This window comes from Tachyglossus aculeatus, chromosome 4 (assembly GCF_015852505.1).
Source record: "Tachyglossus aculeatus isolate mTacAcu1 chromosome 4, mTacAcu1.pri, whole genome shotgun sequence".
Lineage (NCBI taxonomy): Eukaryota > Metazoa > Chordata > Mammalia > Monotremata > Tachyglossidae > Tachyglossus > Tachyglossus aculeatus.
In genome coordinates, this window is record NC_052069.1 from 87,077,597 (window position 1) to 87,100,536 (window position 22,940).

The 22,940-nt window shown below is 43.2% G+C and overlaps 1 protein-coding gene and 1 non-coding gene across 3 annotated transcripts in view; both read right to left on the reverse strand.

Annotated features, from left to right (window-relative positions):
• CPQ (carboxypeptidase Q) overlaps positions 1 to 22,940 on the reverse strand; it is a 389,493-nt gene that overhangs the window by 254,765 nt on the left and 111,788 nt on the right. For both annotated transcript variants that reach the window (XM_038745090.1, XM_038745091.1), the window contains one exon: positions 9,785 to 9,992. In XM_038745090.1, the coding sequence (XP_038601018.1) occupies positions 9,785 to 9,992 (208 nt within the window). The remainder of the gene's footprint in view (positions 1 to 9,784; positions 9,993 to 22,940) is intronic.
• Positions 16,277 to 16,414, reverse strand: LOC119927901. Its single transcript, XR_005450867.1, has one exon. It is a non-coding gene; the product is annotated as a small nucleolar RNA SNORA7 (small nucleolar RNA).

A 22,940-nucleotide genomic window follows, 5' to 3' on the forward strand; every position in this document is an offset into this window, starting at 1 on the left:
AAAGGGGCATGAGAATAAATATAAGCAAAAAAGAATCTCATTTCTGGAACCTAGAAAAAAGACGTCTCATTGGGTTCTCCCATTGTAAACAAGGAATAAATGAAGAAAAACCTTCTCACATCTGGGCTGACTCCCTCTTGGAATGAAATATTGTAATTTTGGAAAGAGATGATGTGAGCCTAAGCTGGGCATTAAGTGCCCATAATTGCTGCTAAAAATTCACAATAAAAAATTAAGGGAGTTCAACCTTAAATTGAGGCAAGGCTGTGCACAGAATAATAATAGTCTTGGTCCAATCATTCCTATTTAGTTAAACTAACTACATTACTATGATGGCATAAGGAGCTCAACGACATCGATCACTTTAGAGTTTTGGGAAGCTGTATCTTTGGCAGAAATAGTTAACTTTTATTTTAACTATTTCATTTTAACTATTAACTTTTGCCTGGGCTGCTTAACTGTCACGATTTTAAAATACCTCAGTATCTCAAGGCACTTAAACAGTATGGAAAGACCACTTCAAAAGATTCCAAATTCAAATGTCAGAGTGACCTAGCCCTTAGCTTTGGCCGTGTTAACAATTCTGTCCGCTGTCCATTTAGGTTTTCCGCCGGAGGTTGCTGGTAGGCCGTGGAACATGGGAGAGCTGCGTTGGAGGGAGAGGCGGGACAATTGAGCTAAGGAAGGTACTGGAGAGAAGAGAGTGGGGCTGCCAAAAAACAAGTCCCAGATTCCAGCTGGGACTCCAGACCCAGGACTTACACAGAACACAGGGCCTGGGTTCTAATTCTGACTCTGCCACTTATCTACTGTGTGACCTTGGGCAAGTCACTTCACCTCTCTGTGCCTCCATTCCCTCATCGACAAAATGGGGATTCAATACCTCTTCTCCTTCCTAAACTGTGAACCCCATATGGGCCCTAGTTATAATAATAATAATGATTGTATTTATTAAGCGCTTACTATGAGCAAAGCACTGTTCTAAGCACTGGGGAGGTTACAAGGTGATCAGGTTGTCCCACGGGGGGCTCACAGTCTTAATCCCCATTTTACAGATGAGGTAACCGAGGCCCAGAGAAGTTAAATGACTTGCCCAAAGTCACACAGCTGCCAATTGGCGGAGCCGGGGCTTGAACCCATGACCTCTGACTCCAAAGCCCGTGCTCTTTCCACTGAGCCACACTGCTTCCCCTATCTTAAATCTTCTCCTATCTTAAATCTCCCCTAGCGTTAAATACAGTGCACATAGTAAATGCTTACCAAATACTATTATTATCATCATCACCATTATCAGTATCTACATCAGCAACCCAAACGATACCAGGGTGACTGCAGATGGAATCGTCAAGAGGATGCTGTAAGCCACCCTCGACTTCCCCAGGGTTGCCACTGCGAGCATGAAACCACTAGGGTGGTGGTAGAACCGAAATGGGGAGAAACTGGGAGGAGAGGAAAGTGGATTTTGAAAACATCCTTTAGCTACATCTGTCTTTTAGCTTTGCATCTATGCTCAAAATGTAGTCTTGATAATTGAGTGTTCTGCCCTCACCCACTGCCTTGAACAGGTGCTTACCTTCCTAGTCTAAGGAACAGTCAAGATATTCCCAGGGTAACCAAATCTCTCCCATTCTTTCTCTTTCTTTCTCTCTAGCTCTCTCTCTCCTCCCTCTCTGTCTTTGTCTCTGTCTCTCTCTTTCTCTCCAGCCCCTCTCCCCCCAAAACACTCCATTCTCCTAGGTTGTGCTCCAGAGTCCCTGTAGAAGCTAGAAATTGTATGGATAGCTACTCGGGTGCACGGAGGCCCTTGAGGCTTGTAGAAGAGACTCTTGGGAGAGAGAGAAACTGAAATGGAAGCCAAACATACATGGGAAAAAGGAAACAAACAGATATGAGATGGTGGCATTACTCCGTTTTCCCTCTGGAGATGGGAAGCCCATGCTTCCCACAGAAAAAGTTTTTGAATTGTCTTTAACTCTTCAGTGATTGGGGCAAGGTGTAGTCACCAAGAGCATTTCCCTCCTCCTAGTTCCCTAGTCCAGCAAAGCCGAACTGTTGGGATGAATAGGGACTGGGAAAAGAGTGATCTTTGACCTTGTTTACATTGCTGGTTAGATCAAGTCCTATGCAACTCACACATCAAGAAGTCCAGCTTTTGTTCATGATGACTAATGGTTTCATGGGCCCAAAACAGTATTTCTCAAGGACAGTTTTGCTGTGGCCATGAATGTGGCTACTGTATCAATCTGGGGCCTCTTTTTTATTTAATTTTAGCCACCACCACCCCACTTCCTGACATCCCCTACCTTCACCCACTCATGCATGGCATAGTGGATAGAGAATGGGGCTGGGTGTCAGAAGGTCATGGGTTCCAATCCTGCCTCCACCACTATGTGCTGTGTGTTCTTGGACAAGGCACTTCATTTCTCTGGACTGCAGTTACCTCATCTATAAAATGGGATTGAGACTGTGAGCCCTACCTGGGACAGGGATTGTGTCCAACCCAATTTACTTATATCCACCCCAGCTCTTAGTACAGTGCCTGGCATATACTAAGCACAAAATAAATACCACTATTATTCTTAAATATTCCTATTAGCCCAGCCTCTGCTGGGAGAAAAAGGCTCAAAGATTCAAGAGGATCTGCAAGGTAGGAGTGGAAAAGGGACAGAGAAAGGGAAGCAAACTTGAAGGAGGTGAAGCAGGAGTTGATCCACTGAGAGGCAAGGAGGTAGCAGAGTGGTCATTCACTGGGTTTTATACCAGACAGAACACTTTTCAGAGGATGCCTTTATGTCTAGTATTTTTATTTGTGGTGCCCAATCTCCCCCACCCTGTTTCCTGACACCCTTTTTCACACTTGGAAGTGGGGATTGTATTGAGGAAGACCAGGGAGGGAGCTAAAATGACACTGCAGCAAGTTAGAGGGCCCAAGGAACCCGCCAACCAAATACTCTAGTCACTCAGTCAATCTTATTTGTTGCGTTCTTACTGTGTGCAGAGCACTGTACTAAGCGCTTGGGAAAGTACAATATAACAGAAACATTGCCTGCCCACAATGAGCTTACAGTCTAGAGGGGGAAACAGATATTGATATAAATAAACAATCACAATCAAACAACAAATAATAAAACAATCATACTTCCTTCCTTCAAAGCCCTACTGAAGGCTCACCTCCTCCAAGATGTCTTCCCAAACTAAGCCCCTTTACCTCGGCTCCCCCTTCACTCCACATCACCCTGTCTTGCTCCCGTTGCTCTACTCAGCAGTCCCCGCCCCACAGCACTTGTGTATATACGGACATATCTATAATTCTATTTATTCACGTTGATGCCTGTTTACTTGTTTAGATGTCCTCAAAAATCTCCAGTGGCTACCAATCAATCTGCGCATCAGGCAGAAACTCCTCACCCTGGGCTTCAAGGCTGTCCATCCCCTCGCCCCCTCCTACCTCACCTCCCTTCTCTCCTTCTACAGCCCAGTCCGCACCCTCCGCTCCTCCACTGCTGATCTCCTCACCGTACCTCGCTCTCGCCTGTCCCGCCATCGACCCCCGGCCCACGTCATCCCCCGGGCCTGGAATGCCCTCCCTCTGCCCATCCGCCAAGCTAGCTCTCTTCCTCCCTTCAAGGCCCTGCTGAGAGCTCACCTCCTCCAGGAGGCCTTCCCAAACTGAGCCCCTTCCTTCCTCTCCCCCTCGTCCCCCTCTCCATCCCCCCATCTTACCTCCTTCCCTTCCCCACACCACCTGTATATATGTATATATGTTTGTACATATTTTTTTACTCTATTTATTTACTTATTTATTTTATTTGTACATATCTATTCTATTTATTTTATTTTGTTAGTATGTTTGGTTTTGTTCTCTGTCTCCCCCTTTTAGACTGTGAGCCCACTGTTGGGTAGGGACTGTCTCTATATGTTGCCAATTTGTACTTCCCAAGCGCTTAGTACAGTGCTCTGCACATAGTAAGCGCTCAATAAATATGATTGATGATGATGATGATGTGCATATAACCATAATTCTATTTAGTCATAATAATAATAATGATGGTATTTATTAAGCACTTACTATGTGCCAGGCACTGTTCTAAGTGCCTGTTTACTTGCTTTGATGTTTTTCTCCCTCCTTCTAGAATGTAAGTTCAGTGTGGGCAGGGATTGTCTCTATTGCTGAATTGTACTTTCCAACTGCTTAGTATTGTGCTCTGCACACAGTAAGCATTCAATAAATATGACTGAATGAATTAATGAATGAAATTAAATTAATAGGTTCAGGTGGAATTCCACAAAATATTGCTTATGACACTATTAAGCTTCATTGCCTGCCCAGAATTATTCTTTCAATAAGCAGGGTGGCCTAGTGGAGAGAGCACAGGCCTGGAGTCAGAAGATCTGGATATTAATCATGGCTCCACCACTTGCCGGCTGTGTGACCCTGGACAAGTCACTTCACTTCTCTGGGCATCAGTCTCCTCAACTGTAAAATGAGGATTCAATACCTGTTCTCTCTTCTACTTGACTGTTACAGACACTGTGTCCCACCTGCGTCTACCCCAGGGCTTAGAACAGTGCTTGCCACATAGCTACCTAACAAATTATATATAAATACACACACACATACATATTTAAATATGCAGGAATTAGTGGTTGAAGCTTACTACATAAATAGCTGAACAACTTTGGAGCATGTCCAAAGCTTGCATATATATATATAATAATGATGGCATTTATTAAGCGCTTACTATGTGCAAAGCACTGTTCTAAGCGTTTATAATATATATATATTATAAACTGAGGCACAGAATGTATAGGAATGTATATATAGTATTATATATTTCTATGTATATACACACATGCCGAAGTTTCCTCATTTATAGAAAGTACATTAAATACTTGACCCCCTTCACTTAATAATGATGGTATTTGTTAAGCGCTTACTATGTGCAAAGCACTTCACCTGGGAGGCCTCTGCAGGTCAGGGACTCTGTATGAACTAATAATCTTGAATCTCCTCCCAACCCATGGAGCATAGTAAGCACTTAAATATCAGATTTATTTATCCAATTAATAGCGTCACATGTGTCTGGGTGTTTGGCAACTCAGGGGGCCACGGTCACCCAAAAGAGAGGTTCGTCATTCCCCGCAACTCCTCTTCCTAGCCTCCTCTCTAGCAACAGCAGTAACAGTTGCCTCTCTAAAATTGTCCCCCTTTCCCTTGGGATAAAGGGGCCAAGACAGCAGCAGGCAACTGAGGTAGAAACAGTCTCTGGAGGCAGTCTTTGAGAAGGATAGCCCCCAAGGCATGTTCGGCATTAATTGTCCCAGAAGTCTGAGAGGCTATATAGGGAGGAACCTTGTGCTTATGGTGGTTTTTTCTTTCCAGTTCCATATTTAGTCTGGCAGCTTCTAAACTGCAAAAAGGTATGGTAAAAAAGAAACTGGGGAGAAAGAAATTTACCCACTTGAGACTTTTTTCCTGTTTTCCCAACTCTGGGTCGAAAACGGCAATATAAAAATGCACTCCAACCAATGAGTGCCTGAAAGGGTGGATAATAGCTTTAATTATTAAAATTTTAAGTCATTTTTTAACTTTGTAAAAAGGCCGCCACCCATGCAGAATAACAGGCTGCACCCACTAAGAGGGATTTTTTTAAATCCCCGACTGGATAGCCAGGTACTAAGCCAAGCTGCTTTTTCTGAAGAGTCTGGACATGCTTTGAAATTGTTCAGTTATTTCTGTAATAAGCTTTGACCAGTATAAGTTTTGACCACTAATTCCTGCATGTTTAGTTTACTCCATAAACAAGACTCTTAAAGAGGAAACATTCCTGAAGTTTCCAAAAGAATATCTCATCCTTTCAATAATTTATTAAAAAAGGATCGCAAACACGCCACTGCCTGGCTTAGTATTCTAGGCTGTTGGATTTCCTCTCACCAGAGAGGTGACGGTCCCTTGACACTCCGGGGGAAGGGGAGGGTGGCCTAGGAGAATTTCTTCATAAGGACTTGGGAACCTAGGAGTAGGGGAAGCGGCGTGACGAACCCTACAATCTCCCTCTCTCCCTCCATCCTGGGAAACAGCCATGACTGCCAAGTTGCAGGGGTATCCCATCAGCTATCAAAAGACCCCAAGTGTATAATTTGAGGGCTGGGGGCCTAGGGGAAGGGGAAGTGGCATGGCTAAGAGGCAGACTGTCAGTCTTGGTAGCCGGAGGGTCCGGATTCAAGCCTAAGCTGTGCCGCTGATTTACCGTGTGATCGTGGGTGAGTCTCTTAACTTCCCTGTACCTCAGTTTCCTCATCTTTAAAATGGGACTAATGCCTTATCTCCCTACCTCACAGGGTTGTTGTGAGGGCTGAAATGAATAAAATAATATGAGAGTGCTTTGGCAATAAAAGCTCTATAGAAAACTAAGGTATTATTCCACCTCCAGACTGTAAGCTCATTGTGAGTATGGAATGTGTCTACCAACTCCATTACATTGTTATATTGTTCTTTACTAAGTGCTCTGTATAGTAGTATAGTACCCTGAACCTAGTAAGTTCTCAATAAATATGATTGATCAAATGACTGATAGATAGGGGCATCCCAGGGAGATGGAACCAGGAATCCAACAAACTCTCAGCTCATTCTTTCATCCAATCAATCGTATTCATTGAGCCTTTACTGTGTGCAGAGCACTGTATTACGTGCTCTGGAGAGTACAATATAACAATAAACAGACACATTCTCTGCCCACAGTGAGCTTACAGTATAGAGGGGGAGACGGACATTAATATAAACGAATAAATGACAGGTATGTCCAAAAGTGCTGTGGGACTGGGAGGGGGGGTGATGAATAAAAAGGGAGCAAGTTAGGGCGATGCAGAAGGGAGTGGGAGAAGAGGAAAGGAGGGCTTAATCAGCTCATCTTCTGGGTGGAAGTCCATCAGAACCAACCTGCCTGAGGGCTTCCCGCCTGGTCACCCCCATGGCTGCTGGATGCTTTAGACCAGAATACAGGTTTAAACCCCATCTACAAATGGCTGAAGAGCAGTTAGCCTTCTATCGACCTTGATCACGTTGTTGAGAGAAGCATTTGGGGGCTGAAGGAGCTGACTTTTGGATTCCTTTGAAAATAGCCCCAAACTCATAATAAAAACAATAATAACCACAGTATTTGTTAAGTGCTTCCTAGGTGCCCTGCTGGGGTAGACACAATATAATCAGATCTGACAAAGTTCCTGTCCCACATGGGACTTGCAGTCTACAGGGGAGAGAGAGCAAGTATTTAATCCTCATTTTACAGATGGGAAAACTGAGGCACAGAGGTGTCAAGTGACTTGCCCAAGATGACACAGCAAACAAGCAGTGGAGCAAATATTAAAACCTAGGTCTCTACTCCTAATCCTCTGCTCTTTCCAGTCGGTCTCACTGCTTCAGCAGATCACACCCAGAGTCGTATGAACCTAAGTTGACAATGAAAACTGCACACTACCCCCCACACATACAGACACACACACATTGATATACCATATTGTTAACAAGTATAATCCCAGAGCTGAAATTCAATGCCTAGTCAGTGCTTGACAGTACAATGAGGAATGTTTTCTTTGCTCATTAATTGTTTTCCCTCTGCATCTCTTGCCCGCCAATACCAACAAAGTAGAGAACTAATTCAGTTCTGTCAGGAGACTGGTGTCATCTCTTCAGAGTGACCATCTTCAGTTGCCAGAGGGATTGTCATCCTTTTCTCTATCCTCACAGAACACCCCCAGAATGTTTGCCTCCATGCCCTGAAAAATTGGGCAATTTCAACCGACCCATGTTTTGTTTAGAGTAATTCCTATTTATGCTAATTTACTCAGAATTACTTAGCACTTTCTTTTAGTGTTATTTGGAACAATTTAACAGGGCTGTGTCAGGAATCAGCAAATCACCCTAAACCTCCTAAACCTAAATGGATGTCACTGTCAGCACTGCTGCTAATTGAGGGAAAGTTTCCTGGCTTAAAAAAGGCAAGTTGTCAAAACTTAAGAGGATTAGACATAATTACTTTTAACCTCTTCTTAGGTTACTTTCTGAAATCTTTAGGCCTCCTTTCCTTTTTCCTCTTCTCTTCCTTCCTCCTCCATTCTCTCTTTCGATAAATAATGGTATTTATTGAGAGCTTTTGGAGAATACAACAGAGTCGATAGACATATTCCTTTCCCTTAACAAGTGTATAGTCTAGTGGGGTAAGGGAGACAGTAAAATAATCAATGACATTTATTGAGTGCTTACTGTGTGCACAGAGCACCTGCATTATCAATGGCATTTATCGAGTGTTTACTATATGCAGAACACTGTACTGAGTGCTAGGGAGAGTACAGCACCGGAGAGTTGGTAGACATGTTCCCTACCCACGATGAGCTTACAGTCTGGAAAACAGATATGCATGAAAGTACTGTGGGGCAAAGTGGGGTGAATATCAACTGATTAGCAGGTATACATCCAAGTGCAAGGATGACACAGAAAGGAGAGGGTGTAGGGGAAATGAGGATTTAGTCAGGGAAGGCCTCTTGAAGGAGATGTGATTTTAATAAGGCTTTGAAGGTGGGGAGAGTGGTGGTCTGTGGGATACTCAGGAGTAGAGAGTTCCTGACAAGTGGGAGGACATGGGCACGGGGTTGGCAGCGAGATGGATGAGATTGGGCCACGTTGAATAAACTGGCATTGAAGGAGTGAAGTGTGCAGGCTGGGTTATAGTAGGAAATTAGCAAGGTAAGTAGGAGGGGATGAGCTGATTGAGTGCTTTAAAACTGATGGTAAGGAGTTTCTGTTGCATGCTGAAATGGATTGGCAACCACTGGAGGTTCTTGAGAAGTGGGGAAACATGAACTAAGTATTTTTTTAGAAAAATGATATGGGCAGTAGAGTGAAGTATGGACTAGAGTGGGGAGAGACAGGAGGCAGGGAGGTCAGTGAGGAGGCTGATGCAGAATATGACAGGTGCTTGGATCAGCTGAGCAGCAGTTTGGTTGGAGAGGAAAGGACAGATTTTAGCAATGATGTGAAGTTAGAACTGAAAGGATTTGGTGATTGAATATGCAGGTTGAATTAGAGAGATGATTCAAGAACAATGCTAAGGCTCTGGGCTTGTGAGATAGGGAGAAAATTGGTACTGCCTACAGGGATGGGAAAGAAAGACTGCAGGAAGGAGCACTCATTTACATATCCATGATTTATTTTAACGTCTGTCTTCCTCTCTAGCCTGTAAGCTCCTTATAGTCTACCAACTCTACTGTACTCTCCTAAGCACGTCACAGTGCTCTGAATAGAACAAGTGTTTAGTAAATTCGATTGACATTGATTGATTGAGAATCATCCTTTTGGGCTTTCATGAATACTATCAAATGCTTTACTTGGCCCCATTTTGCATTTCTCAATCCTTCAAATGGCTTTCCCATCTATTTCTTAGATGCAGAGAGAGAGAGAGAGAGAGAGAGAGAGAGAGAGAGAGGAAAGAGAAAGAGAAAATATGTGAAAGAAAAGGACAGAAAGTCCTTTAGGCTCAAAGATGATGCTTTTGGTGAAGTTTTGGGATCCTGGTCTTTTCTGCCACTGAGGATGGGTGGATTGCAGAGCTATCAATCAAATCAATCAATTAATCAATCATTTATTGAACAATTACTGTGTGCAGAGTACCTTACCAAATACTGGGAAGAGTACAATATAACTGAGTTGGGAGACACGTTCTTTACCTGAAATGAGCTTATAGTCTGGACTGTATGATGTCTCCATCCTAGATCAGTTCACACTAACCTGGTCTGGATATTTGCTTCCCACGATCTCTGCCACAACATTGAAGGAGTCTGCATCTGGAAAGGTCTTGGCTTCCATCTTTAGATGAACAACAATTCTGGTCCCCCGAGAAGCCATCCTTGCCATCATCTCTGCATCCTCCACCGTGATGCAGGCTGTTGGGATCTTGGGCACCCCATTCTGGTAAGTCTGTTGTCCTGTGTGGGGACTTGGGACAAAAATACACACATCAAATTGCTTGAAAAATAATTAATAAAAAAAACAAAACAGAGCAGATCTCTCCATATTTTTAAGGAAGATGGGCATGAAGAGGTTTTTCATATACCATATCGTCAGTGCTAAGTTACAGCTTTTTAAACAGAATTCCTTTTTCAGAACTTCATATTTGAACCTAAAGGACATCTTGCCCTCCTATTCTTTACACACTTTCTCTCTTCTTTTTTCCTTTATTTGTATTTGTTAAGTGCTTACTATGTGTGTTAAACACTGTTCTAAGCATTGGGGCAGATACAAGTGAATTAGGTTGGAAACAGTCTCCTATCTTTCTCTCCCATCTCTCCTTTCCTCTCTCTCTTTCTCTCTCTGTTTCTCTCTCTGTCTCTGTCTCTCTCTCTCTATGTATATATATATATATATATATTTTTTTTTTTTCAAATGATCTTCCCTCTGAAGAGCACTGGCTATGTCACCTCACTTTCCAGGGGAGGAAGACTGAAAGCTGAAGTCGGGGAGAGGGGCCAGATATGTAGGTCTGGAAGCCAAAAGATAAAGGTACAGAGTCAGGTTTTTCCTATCCCTACAATGAGGCCAGCATAGAAACATCAAGGTAAGTAGTGGTTACTACCCATGATGCTACAAACACCCTCTGGGCTGACAAATAAGAACTGGAAAACCTGGACCTTGCCAAACATTCCAGAGATTTAGTGAGGATTTTTTTTTTGAAATTTTACAAGGCAGCACATATTAAAATACACATATTCCCCAAGAGAAGTAAGTGTTCTATACACACACGGGTTGGAATTACTAATATTACTAGAGTGGAGATCTACAGTTACCTAAAAGAGAAATAAATACGAATGTCTATAAAGTATTTTTCTTCTTCCCAATTTCCAGACTCCTTTCCCACTCTTTAGGAAAGACTCTTTATGAAGGCTTTTAAATTGAGATTTCACTTCAATTCATGAAATTTAAATTGTTTTCCTGTGGCTGATTCAGCTGCTACCCATTCCTAACTGGTTAGTACACATATATTTCTTTAATATATAATGCAATGTCATCGGGTGTTTGTGCTTGAAAATGAAGTTCCTGACAGAGGCCTTCATTCTTGGTAAAAATGTGACTGAAAAGACAGATGCATCAACCCTCACACACAAGGTCCCTGGAAAGACTGCTCCTTGCCAAAGCTATTTGCAGCATCTTGGACTCCTTTAGACTTTTCTTCTTAGTCTCACAACCTTCCCACAGTCTTTAAGCAAAAAGTGGGGAAGGTAAAAAAGACAATTATTCTCTCCCACTTCACAGCCTTACTGAAGGCACAACTCCTCTAAGAGTCCTTCCCAGACTTAGCCCCACTTTTCCTCATCTCCCAGTCCTTTCTGCATCACCCTGAACTGTTCCCTTTGCTCCTCCCCCTCTCCCTGCCCCAAACCACATATTATATATATATATAAATCAAATCACAGACATATATATATACATGTATGTATATATATATGTCTGTGATTTGATTTAGTTATATTGATGTCTGTTTATTCGTATTGATGTCTGCCTCCCCCAACTCTGGACTGTGAGCTCACTGTGGGCAGAGATTGTCACTCGTTTTTTCTGTATTTTACTTTCCCAAGTGCTTAGTAAATGCTTAATAAGTACAATCGAATGAATGAAGGAATGAAGGGGAAGAAGGGACAGAGAATGAGAGAGAGGGGTAGGGTGAAGGAGGGAGGAAAGATTAGATCTCCCCCACTTACCTGCTGTGACACTCCTGGGTAGGTCACTTTAACTTCTCTGTACCTCAGTTACTTCATCTGCTAAATGAGCGCTAAATATTTATTCTTCCTCCCCTTAGACTGTGAGCCCCATGTAGGACAGAGTCTCTGCCTGATCTTAATGCACTGTTTCTATCCCCTTGCTTAATTCAGTGCTTGGCACAGAATGAGTGCTTCACAAATATTGAAGTGGTTATTAGAGTGAAGGGGGAACTAGGGAAAAGGAGAAGGGAAGAAGGAGAAGGGAGAGAGACGGTGAAAGTAGGGGAAAAGAAGAGAAGTGAGGGAAAGAAGGAAAGAGAATGGAAGGGGAAAGAAGAAGGAGGAAGAAAGGAGGAAAATGATTTTTTTTCCTAATGGAAAGAGCCCAGTCCTGGGAGTCAGAGGACCTGAGTTCCAATCCTGGCTCTGCCGTGGGTTTGCTTAGTGACCATGGGCAAGTCACTTAACTTCTCTGTGCCTCAGTCACCTCATCTGTAAAATGGAGCTTAAACACTATTCCCTTCTACCTTAGACTGTGAACCCCACGTGGGGCGGGGACCGGGTCCAATTTGATTACCTTGTCCTACCCCAAAGCTTAGAACAGTACGATTGAACAGTACATACGATTGAATGAATGAATGAATGAGCTTGGACTTCCCAAGTGCTTAGTCCAGTACTCTGCATGCAGTAAGCACTCAATTTTATTTTATTTCATTTTGTTAATACGTTTTGTTGTCTGTCTCCCACTTCTAGACTGTGAGCCCACTGTTGGGTAGGGACCGTCACTAGACCTTGCCAACTTGTACTTACCAAGCGCTTAGTCCAGTGCTCTGCACACAGTAAGCGCACAATAAATACGATTGAATGAATCCCAGACTTGGCCCCCTCCTTTCTCTCTCCCTCCTCCCACTCCCCATCCCCCCGCCTTACCTCCTTCCCCTCCCCACAGCACCTGTATATATGTATATAATGTTTGTATGGATTTATTACTCTATTTATTTATTTTACCTGTACATATTTATTCTATTTATTTTATTTGGTTAATATGTTTTGTTTTGTTGTCTGTCTCCCCCTTCTAGACTGTGAGCCCACTGTTGGGTAGGGACCGTCTCTATATGTTGCCAACTTGTACTTCCCAAGCGCTTAGTACAGTGCTCTGCACACAGTAAGTGCTCAATAAATACGATTGAATGAATGAACAGTACTATAATGAGCTTAAACTGCTCCTTCTTCTCCCCCACAGTTTGTTGCAATGTCAGATTAATTGCATTCTTCTACCCTTTGTTAACCCTTTTTCCTCTCCTCCTCCTCCCCTCCCCATCGCCCCACTCCTTCCCTCTGCCCTTCCCCCTTCCCCTCCCCACAGCACTTGTGTATATTTGTACATATTTATTACTCTATTTATTTTATTAATGATGTGTATATAGTTATAATTCTATTTATTCTGCTGGTATTGACACCTGTCTATTTGTTTTGATTTTTTGGTCTGTCTCCCCACTTCTAGACCATGAGTCCGTTGTTGGGTAGGGAACGTCTCTATATGTTGCCGATTTGTACTTCCCAAGTGTTTAGTACAGTGCTCTGCAAACAGTAAGTGCTCAATAAATACTATTGAATGAATGAATGAACGGTCATTTAACTTCAGTTCACAGCACAGAACAATGAAAACAGAACACCAGCTCTTCCCCCATGCTTCTCCCCCAGAGTAGATATCATGCAGCGTACATACCTTTGATATTGGGGAACTCTGTACTAGTACCTCATTGCTTATCAATCAATTGTATTTCCTTTCCTGTCCATCCAAACCATTATCATGCTAGTGCTATCACTCATCCTATCCTAACTGGATTATTGTGTCAACCTCCTTTCGGACCTCCCAACCTCCTGTCTCTCCCTACTTCAGTCCAAACTTCATTCTGTTACCTGGATTATCTTTCTACAGAAACATACTGGGCATGCCACCCCTCTCCTCAAAAATCTCCAGTGGTTGCCTATCAACCTCCATATCAAGCAAAAACTCCTCACTCTCGGCTTCAAAGCTCTCCATCACTTTGCCCCCTCCTACCTCACCTCCCTTCTCTCCTTCTCCAGCCCAGCTCACACACTCTGCTCCTCCGCTGCCGCTAACCTCTCACTGTGCCTCGTTCTCACCTGTCCCGCCGTCAACCCGTGGCCCACCATCCTCATATCTGCCAAACAACCACATTTCCCCCTTCAAAGCCCTACTGAAGGCTCACCTCCTCCAAGAGGCCTTCCCAGACTAAGCCCCCCTTTTCCTCAGCTCCCTCTCCCCTCCCCATCACCCCAACTCGCTCCCTTTGCTCTACGCCCCAGCCCCACAGCCCTTGTGTATATATGTACATGTCTATAATTCTGTTTATTTATTTTAATGCCTGTTTACTTGTTTTGATGTGTATATATCTATAATTCTATTTATTTATACTGATACCTTTTTACTTGTTTTGATGTCTGTCACCCCCGTTCTAGACTGTAAGCCCCGTATGGACAGGGATTGTCTCTCTTTGTGGCTGAATTGTACATTCCAAGTGCTTTGTAGATTGCTCTGCACACAGTAAGTGCTCAATAAATATGATTGAATGAATGAATGGAGTACTTACTGTGTGCAGAACATTGTAATAAGCACTTGAAAGAGTACAAGATCTGTTATTTATTCATATTAATGTATGTCTCCCCCTCTAGATGGTAAGCTCATTATGGGCAGTGAATGTGTTAGTTATATTGTTACATTGTACTCTCCCAAGTGCTTAGTGTAGTGCTCTGCACAGGGTAAGCGTTCAATAAATCTGATTGACTGACTACAATATAACAGAGTTGGCAGACATATCCCCTACCTTAAGTGCTGCACTTAATTGGCCCTGAGAAAATTGCTCTAGGTACTGAGTCTGCAGTAAATCCAGATCTCAAAACTTTAGAGGGAGAATGTTAACTTCCAGATCCCTTGCGTATCGCTGGTTAGAACAGATTCAACAATTAGATAACAATGCATTATTCCATTAGTGAGAGGGAAGGAGATCAGGCAAGGCCCCTCTTATTCTGACAGAGCAAAATATACTATGACAAAATGATTTCAGGTGATAAACTTAACTGGGCAGCCTCAATTAGAGGTTGTACTTTTGAAGGTTGATGAAAGGTTTATAAATGTCTTGGGAAATCTTGATGATTTTCCCTTCCATACCTACTCTTTCAATCGTTACCAGAAAAAAAAAAAAGATTATATCCACTGTGTCCCTCTTTTGCCTAAAGTCCTATTGTGTATTTGAAAGCATGAAGTAATAGCAGTATCCCTCTCAGGATCTCACATGGAGTTTCCAGTACTCTTCCAGTACTCTACCTTCTAGACCGTGAGCCCGTTGTTGGGTAGGGACCATCTCTATATGTTGTCAACTTGTACTTCCCAAGTGCTTAGTACAGTGCTCTGCACACAGTAAGCGCTCAATAAAAACGATTGATTGATTGATTGATTGATTTCCACTGAGCCACGTTGCTTCCCAACTTAGCCACACTAATTTATGGAAGACAAGCGGAAGAAGAAGGACAAGGAAATACATACTAGAGTTAATACTTGGTAAGTAAGGTATAAATATAGGTGCTAGATGGAAACTGTGAGTACACAAGTGAGAAGCAGCAGTCAGGCAATCGTATTTATTGAAGGCTTACTGTGTGCACAGCACTGTATTAAGTGCTTTGGAGAATACCCTCTAATAATAAAGATACATTCTCTGTCTACAGTGGGTTTATAGTTTACAGGGGTAGACAGACAATATACATAAATTACAGAGATGTACATAAATGCCGTGGGGCCGGGAGGGGGGATGAATAAAGAGAGCAAGTCAGGGTGATGCAGAAGAGGAAAGAGCACAGGCCTGGGACTCAGAGAACCTGGGTTCTAATCCCAGCTCCACTGTTCACCTGCTGTGTGACCTTGGTCAAGTCACTCAACTTCTCTTTGCTCAGTTTCCTCATCTGGAAAGTGGGGAATCAAACCTGTTCTCCCTCCTACTTGTCTTGTCTTATGCCGTTGAGTCGTCTTTGACCCATAACGACGCCATGGACACATCTCTACCAGAATGCCCCAGCTCCAACTGAAATCGTTCTGGTAGTGTATCCAAAGAGTTTTCTTGGTAAAAATATGGAAGTGGTTTACCATGGAGAAGCAGTGTGGCTCAGTGGAAAGAGCACGGGCTTTGGAGTCAGAGGCCATGGGTTCAAATCCCAGCACTGCCAACTGTCAGCTGTGTGACTTTGGACAAGTCACCTAACTTCTCTGTGTCTCAGTTCCCGCATCTGTAAAATGGCGATTAAAACTGTGAGCCCCGCCATGGGACAACCTGATCACCTTGTAACCTCCCCAGTGCTTAGAACAGTGCTTTGCACATAGTAAGCGCTTAACAAATACTATTATTATTATTATTATTATTACCTTTGCCTCCTTTCGCACAGTAAACCTGAGTCTTCACCCTTGATTTTCTCCCATGCCTCTGCTGCCCAACACAAGTGAGTTTTGGCTTGTAGCAGATTGTCTTCCACTCGTTACCCACTGGCCAAGCTAGGAATGGAATGGGTAGGCCTCTGCCTGACTCTCCCTCCTGTAGCCGAGACTGGTAGAAGACTGGAAACTCTCCAGGTGTGACTCTGAGAGGGGCATGTGGGCCCCGGTTATCTTAACTATGTGCTTGACACATAGTAAGCACTTAACAAATAGCACAATCGTCATCCTCACAAGTGGTCAGGGGGCATGGAGGGTTCAGGGGCACTTGTGGGGATATAATCTGGGGAGAGCAGAAATGAAACTAATAGCAGCATGGCCTAGTGGATAGAGCACTGGCTTGGTTGTCAGAAGGACCTGGGTTCTTATCCAGGCATTGCCATATTTCCAAAGACCAAAGAACATAGATGACACAGAAGGGAGAGCGAGCTAGGGAAAAGAAGTCTTAATCGGAGAAGGCCTCTTGGAGAAGATGAGACCATAATAATGCTTTGAAAGTGGAGAGAATGGTAGTCTGGTGGATATGGAGAGGATGGGAGTTCCAAGTTAGGAGGATGATGTGGGAAAAGGGCAGGGAGAGAGATGAAATTGGTGCACAGTGAGTAAGCTTGCCCTGGAGAAGTGGAGTGTGCAGGCTGGGCTGTAGTAGGAGATTAGTGAAGTAAGGTAAGATGGGGAGAGCTGATTTAGTGCTTTAAAGAATCCAGCAGGTGGTTGCCTTGGTAACCTGCAGCAGTCTTTGTCACCCATGCTGGCTACCTGTTTTCTAGGATTCCTGCAGGGTCTGCCCCACCTCAAAGAGCATCCTAGATGCTTCTTTGATTGCAAGCCTTCACCACCAATGGTATAGCCCTAGCAGATAAAACCAGGACAAGAAATCAGGTTTCTTTCCCAGAGGCATGCTCTTTTCACTGCATGGTCAGACATACACACAAACACACACACACACACACACACACACAAATACTCTAACACTATGCACACACATATACACACGCAAATACATTAGTGCTGCCATCCAAACACACTGCCCCGAGACACAAAACGATATAATCACAATAATAATGGTAATGAAAAACATGATAATTGTGATATTTGTTAAGGGCTTATTATGTGCCAAGCACTGTACTAAGTGCTGGGGTAGATACAAGTCACAAAATGTCTGACTGAATATTTAACATGAGGCCCAAAGTATTTTTGAAATTTTTCCAAAATTTTCAGGCACATTTTAAGGTTTTCCTTTCACCTATTTTCTGACCATTGAGCACCAGAACTGCATGCAGTACCAGTCTTGGAACCAACAAATAGATTGGTCGTAAACTAAAGTTAGGGATGTCTAAATAAGTGAGACCCACCCTCAACATGACAGAGCCATTTGGTCATTCAGTGACTTCAAACTGACTCGAAGTTAGCTCTGAGGAAGTACTGGGGAAAGCCAGTAATTATATACACTCCTGAGAGACATGCAGTTATCTTAGTCATAAAACAACACCGTCTCCCTGACTTTCCCATCACTGTTGACGGCACTACCATCCTTCCCGTCTCACAAGCCCGCAACCTTGGCGTTATCCTCGACTCCGCTCTCTCGTTCACCCCTCACATCCAAGCCGTCACTAAAACCTGCTGGTCTCACCTCCGCAACATTGTCAAGATCCGCCCTTTCCTCTCCATCCAAACCTCTACCCTGCTCATTCAAGCTCTCATCCTATCCCGTCTGGATTATTGCATCAGCCTCCTCTCCGATCTCCCATCCTCCTGTCTCTCCCCTCTTCAATCCATACTTCACGCCGTGGCCCAGATTGTCTTTGTCCAGAAACGCTCTGTGCATGTTACTCCCCTCCTCAAAAATCTCCAGTGGCTACCAATCAACCTACACATCAGGCAGAAACTTCTCACCCTCGGCTTTAAGGCTGTCCATCCCCTCGCCCCCTCCTACCTCACCTCCCTTCTCTCCTTCTCCAGCCCAGCCCGCACCCTCTGCTTTTCTGCCGCTAATCTCCTCACTGGGCCTCGTTCTCGCCTGTTCCGCCATCGACCCCCGGCCCACGTCCTCCCCCTGGCCTGGAATGCCCTCCCTCCCCACATCCGCCAAGCTAGCTCTCTTCCTCCCTTCAAGGCCCTACTGAGAGCTCACCTCCTCCAGGAGGCCTTCCCAGACTAAGCCCCCTCCTTCCTCTCCCCCTCCTCCCCTCTCCATCCCCCCACCTTACCTCCTTCCCCTCCCCAAAGCACCTGTATATATGTATGTATGTTTGTATGTATTTATTACTCTATTTATTTTATTTGTACATATTCTATTTATTTTATTTTGTTAATATGTTTTTTTTTGTTCTCTGTCTCCCCCTTCTAGACTGTGAGCCTACTGTTGGGTAGGGACTGTCTCTATATGTTGCCAACTTGTACTTCCCAAGCGCTTAGTACAGTGCTCTGCACACAGTAAGCGCTCAATAAATACGATTGAATGAATGAATGAAGAACTAGACTGAAAAATATTAACATCACAATGAAGCCCCAGTGAGCCTATCAAACAAGAGTCTAAAGGCAGGAGGGGTGAAATTATAGAAGGCTAAAGCCTTTGAAGGGAAAATCTTTTCTTTCTATATCCTTTTCTCTGAAACCTTTTAGCTCTTGAGGTTAGAAGGGCAGATATTTACGCAGCTTTAAAGCCAGATCAAGGACACTTACGTTGTATATCATGCTAAGTCGCAGTAGATTTTGTGGTAAGAGTAATCTAATCACTTTGAAAACATCTGTCGCTTGGACATACACTAGTGCTGATTCTTAATCGAATTCACTTGAAGTGCCAGATAAGGATGCTCAGCACATTCATGAAAAGTTCACCCCAGACTGCCAGAGAAGCAATGGACTGCTGAGGTTAAATGCTTACCCTTAGAACTTAGCTATTCTCTCCATTATCACTAAAGGCTACTTATTTGCTTATCTTTTTACCTTCCCATATTTCAATTAACAGCCACCGCAAAGTCATTTCTCCTTTTTTTAACGGTATATGTTAAGCACTTATTATGTGCCAGGAACTGACTAAGCACTGGGGTCTAAGAACAAAGTAAAGGGTATCATATATACCTGTATATATGTATATATGTTTATACGTATTTATTACTCTATTTTATTTGTACATATTTATTCTATTTATTTTATTTTCTTAATATGTTTTGTCTTGTCTGTCTCCCCCTTCTAGACCATGAGCCCACTGTTGGGTAGGGACCGTCTCTATATGTTGCCAACTTGTACTTCCCAAGCGCTTAGTACAGTACTCTGCACACAGTAAGTGTTCAATAAATAAGATTGAATGAATGAATGAATGAATGTTGGACACAGCTCATGTCCCACATAGGACTCATAGTCATAATCCCCATTTTACAGGTAATAATAATAATAATAATAATAATAATAATAATAATAATAATAATGGCATTTGTTAAGTGCTTACTATGTGCAAAGTACTATTCTAAGCACTGTGAGGATACAAGATGATCAGGTTGTTCCACGTGGGGCTCACAGTCAATCTCCATTTTACAGATGAGGTAACTGGGGCACAGAGAAGTTAAGTGACTTGCCCAAAGTCACACAACCGACAAGTGGCAGAGTTGGGATTAGAACCTGTGACCTCTGGCTCCTGAGCCCATGCTCTTTCCACTGAGCCACGCTGCTTCTCAGGTAACTGAGGCACAGAAACATTAAGTGACTTGCCCAAGGTCACACGTAGTCCTCCAACTATTCACTAAAGAACCAATGTCATTCTCCCCAGTTAGACTGTAAACTCCTCAAGGGCAGGGACCACGTCTCTAACTCGTCTGTACTATCCAGGCCATTAGCACAGCGCTTTACAAGAGCCTGGGCTTTGGAGTCAGAGGTCATGGGTTCAAATCCCAGCTCCACCAATTGTCAGCTGTGTGACTTTGGGCAAGTCACTTCACTTCTCTGTGCCTAAGTGACCTCATCTGTAAAATGGGGATTATGACTGTGAGCCCCACGTAGGACAACCTGATCACCTTGTAACCTTCTCAGCGCTTAGAACTGTGCTTTGCACATAGTAAGCACTTAATAAACACCATCATCATCATTATTATTATTATTTACACCCAGAAGGCACTCAACAAATATAACTGATTGATTGGTTCTCCCAAAACAGTCAGACTGAGGAGGCATACAAAGGTTGAATGCCCGGATCATTTTTCTGAAAAAGGTTCGGCCCATGTCTCCCGATTCTTCAAGAACATCCAGTGGCTGCCCACGCAGCTCTGTATCAGATAGAAACTCCTCATCATTGGCTTTAAAGCTCTCAATGGGGTCACCCCAACCTATCTCACTTCACTAATCTCCAACTTCAGCCCAGCCCGCACACTCCACTCTTCTAGTGCCACTCTTCTAGTGCCCCCATCTCATCTTTCTCATCAATGACCCCTTTCCCTCATCTTCCCCCTCGCCTGGAACTCCCTCCTCTTCCATATGTCCCAGGCCACCACTCTCTCCACCTTCAAAGCATTATTAAAGTCACATCTCCTCCAAGATGCCTTCCCCGATTAAGCTCTCTTTTCCCTGGCTCGCTCTCCCTTCTGCATCGTCCATGCTCTTGGATCTGTGACCTGTGGACATTTGATATTCACCCCACCTCTAACCACAGCACTTATGTACATAGTTTTAAATTACATAAATTACTTATTTATTCATATTAACGTCGGTCTCAATAAATACGATTGAATGAGTGAATTAATGAATGAATGTGTCCAACCGGATGTATCTCTCCCAGAGCTTACAAAAGTAGCTGGAACACAGTAAACACTAAACTAATGCCATAAAATAAAATTTAAAAATGGTGCAAAATCCGTAATCAGGCAGAGTTGGAGCAAAAGCCGAATCGTTGCCTGCAAAATTCCCGCAGTGGAAAATGTCTGTGACCATGCAGAGATGCTCTTTGCCTTAGCAACAGGATTCTTTAACAACTATAAACCTAATTTTCAACTCCAGCTTCATCAATCATCTTTACTGATCTTTTTGCCCTTACTGTTATTTCCCTAAATTTCCCACATAAAATCTCCCAGATATTTTTGACTTTTTGTAACGAGCAAAGACTGTCATTCCATCTGTTCATCCAAGAATGTTTTCAGAGGAAGGAAATGGGAAAGGGGAACCTTGGAAACCAAATCAAAAGGGAAAGAATACTCAACTCCCAGACAGAAAGTCTTCATATGGGTAAAACGTCTTGTTGCCAGTACTCTCAGAGAGATTTTTTTTCAGAATTTAGGTTCAATATGGCATGAATAAAAGGGGAATTACCCAGAATCAATCAATGAATAGTATTTATTGAGAGCCTACTATGTGCAAAGCACTATGCTAAGCACGGAGGAGAGTCCAATAACAGCATAAGGTACTCCCCCTCCCTTGATAAGTCTGGAATGAATCATGAAGAGATGTCTAGTGCACCTCCTTGTCTCTGGGGAGACTGTAGCTAAATTTTCCAATTCAATCAATCAATCGTATTTATTGAGCACTCACTGTTTGCAGAGCACTGTACTAAATGCTTGGGAGAATACAGTATAACAGAGTTGGCAGAAAAGCTCCTTGCCCACAGTGAGTCTACAATCTAGAGGACATACAGTTAACAGTCTGAGAATAATATTTTAAGATTCTAGAGGAGAGTCCTCAGCCCCTCCCCACCAGTAACTGATTCCAAATTCTCATAACCTCTAACCATGATGAACCCCCTAGAAGGTAAGTGAGTTGTGGGCAGGGATTGTTGTATTGTACTCTCCCAAGCACTTACTACAGTGCTCTGCACACAGTAAGTGCTCATTTAAGAACCATTGATGATGACGATGATGCTCTTTCTTGTAACATCTGTCAATTTTACACTGCTCATGCTTGCATGGTCTACAATTCCCATATATCATTTGAGCACACGCAGCTCATTACACATGAAGAAGAGATCCTGAGAGATTTCACATCTTCTGAGTATTCATTCATTCAATCAATCGAATTTATTGAGCGCTTATTGTGTGCAGAGCACTGTATGAGAAGCAGTCCAAATGCATTCTTCTAATAATAATAATAATAATAATAATAATAATAACGATGGTATTTCATTCATTCAGTCTTATTTATTGAGCACTTACTGTGTGCAGAGCACTGTACTAAGCGCTTGGGAAGTACAAGTTGGCAACATATAGAGACAGTCTCTACCCAACAACGGGCTCACGGTATTTGTTAAGTGCTTCCTATGTGCCAAGCACTGTTCTACTCATCACAAAAAAAAACTTGGTTTCCAGATCACAGCAGTTTCAAGTCTATCAGTAGCAGTGGGAGGATTTTCTGGTCATGCAGTCTGAATGTGCCATTCCTAAAAAAATTCAAATCCCCCCGACACAGGGAATGTTCTTGATTTCCCTGTAACTCCCTTTGAAAGTAGCTTTCCACCAGCAGTGACCATTATCGTGACTGTTGCTCCCAAGATAATAGTCATACTGCCGGGTTGCTTTTTTCATTTCCCATCATTGCTCCTGCTCTTAATCACTCTGAGGGACCCTTGAAGCTGCAGGAGAGACTTCAGCAGAGACTGCAACCGTGGTTGCAGGAGAGGAAGCAACAGACCCTGCAGAAGAGGTTGCAGCAGAGACTAATGCAGGAAAAGCCTTAGCCCACTAACCCCATTCCCTACTCTGTG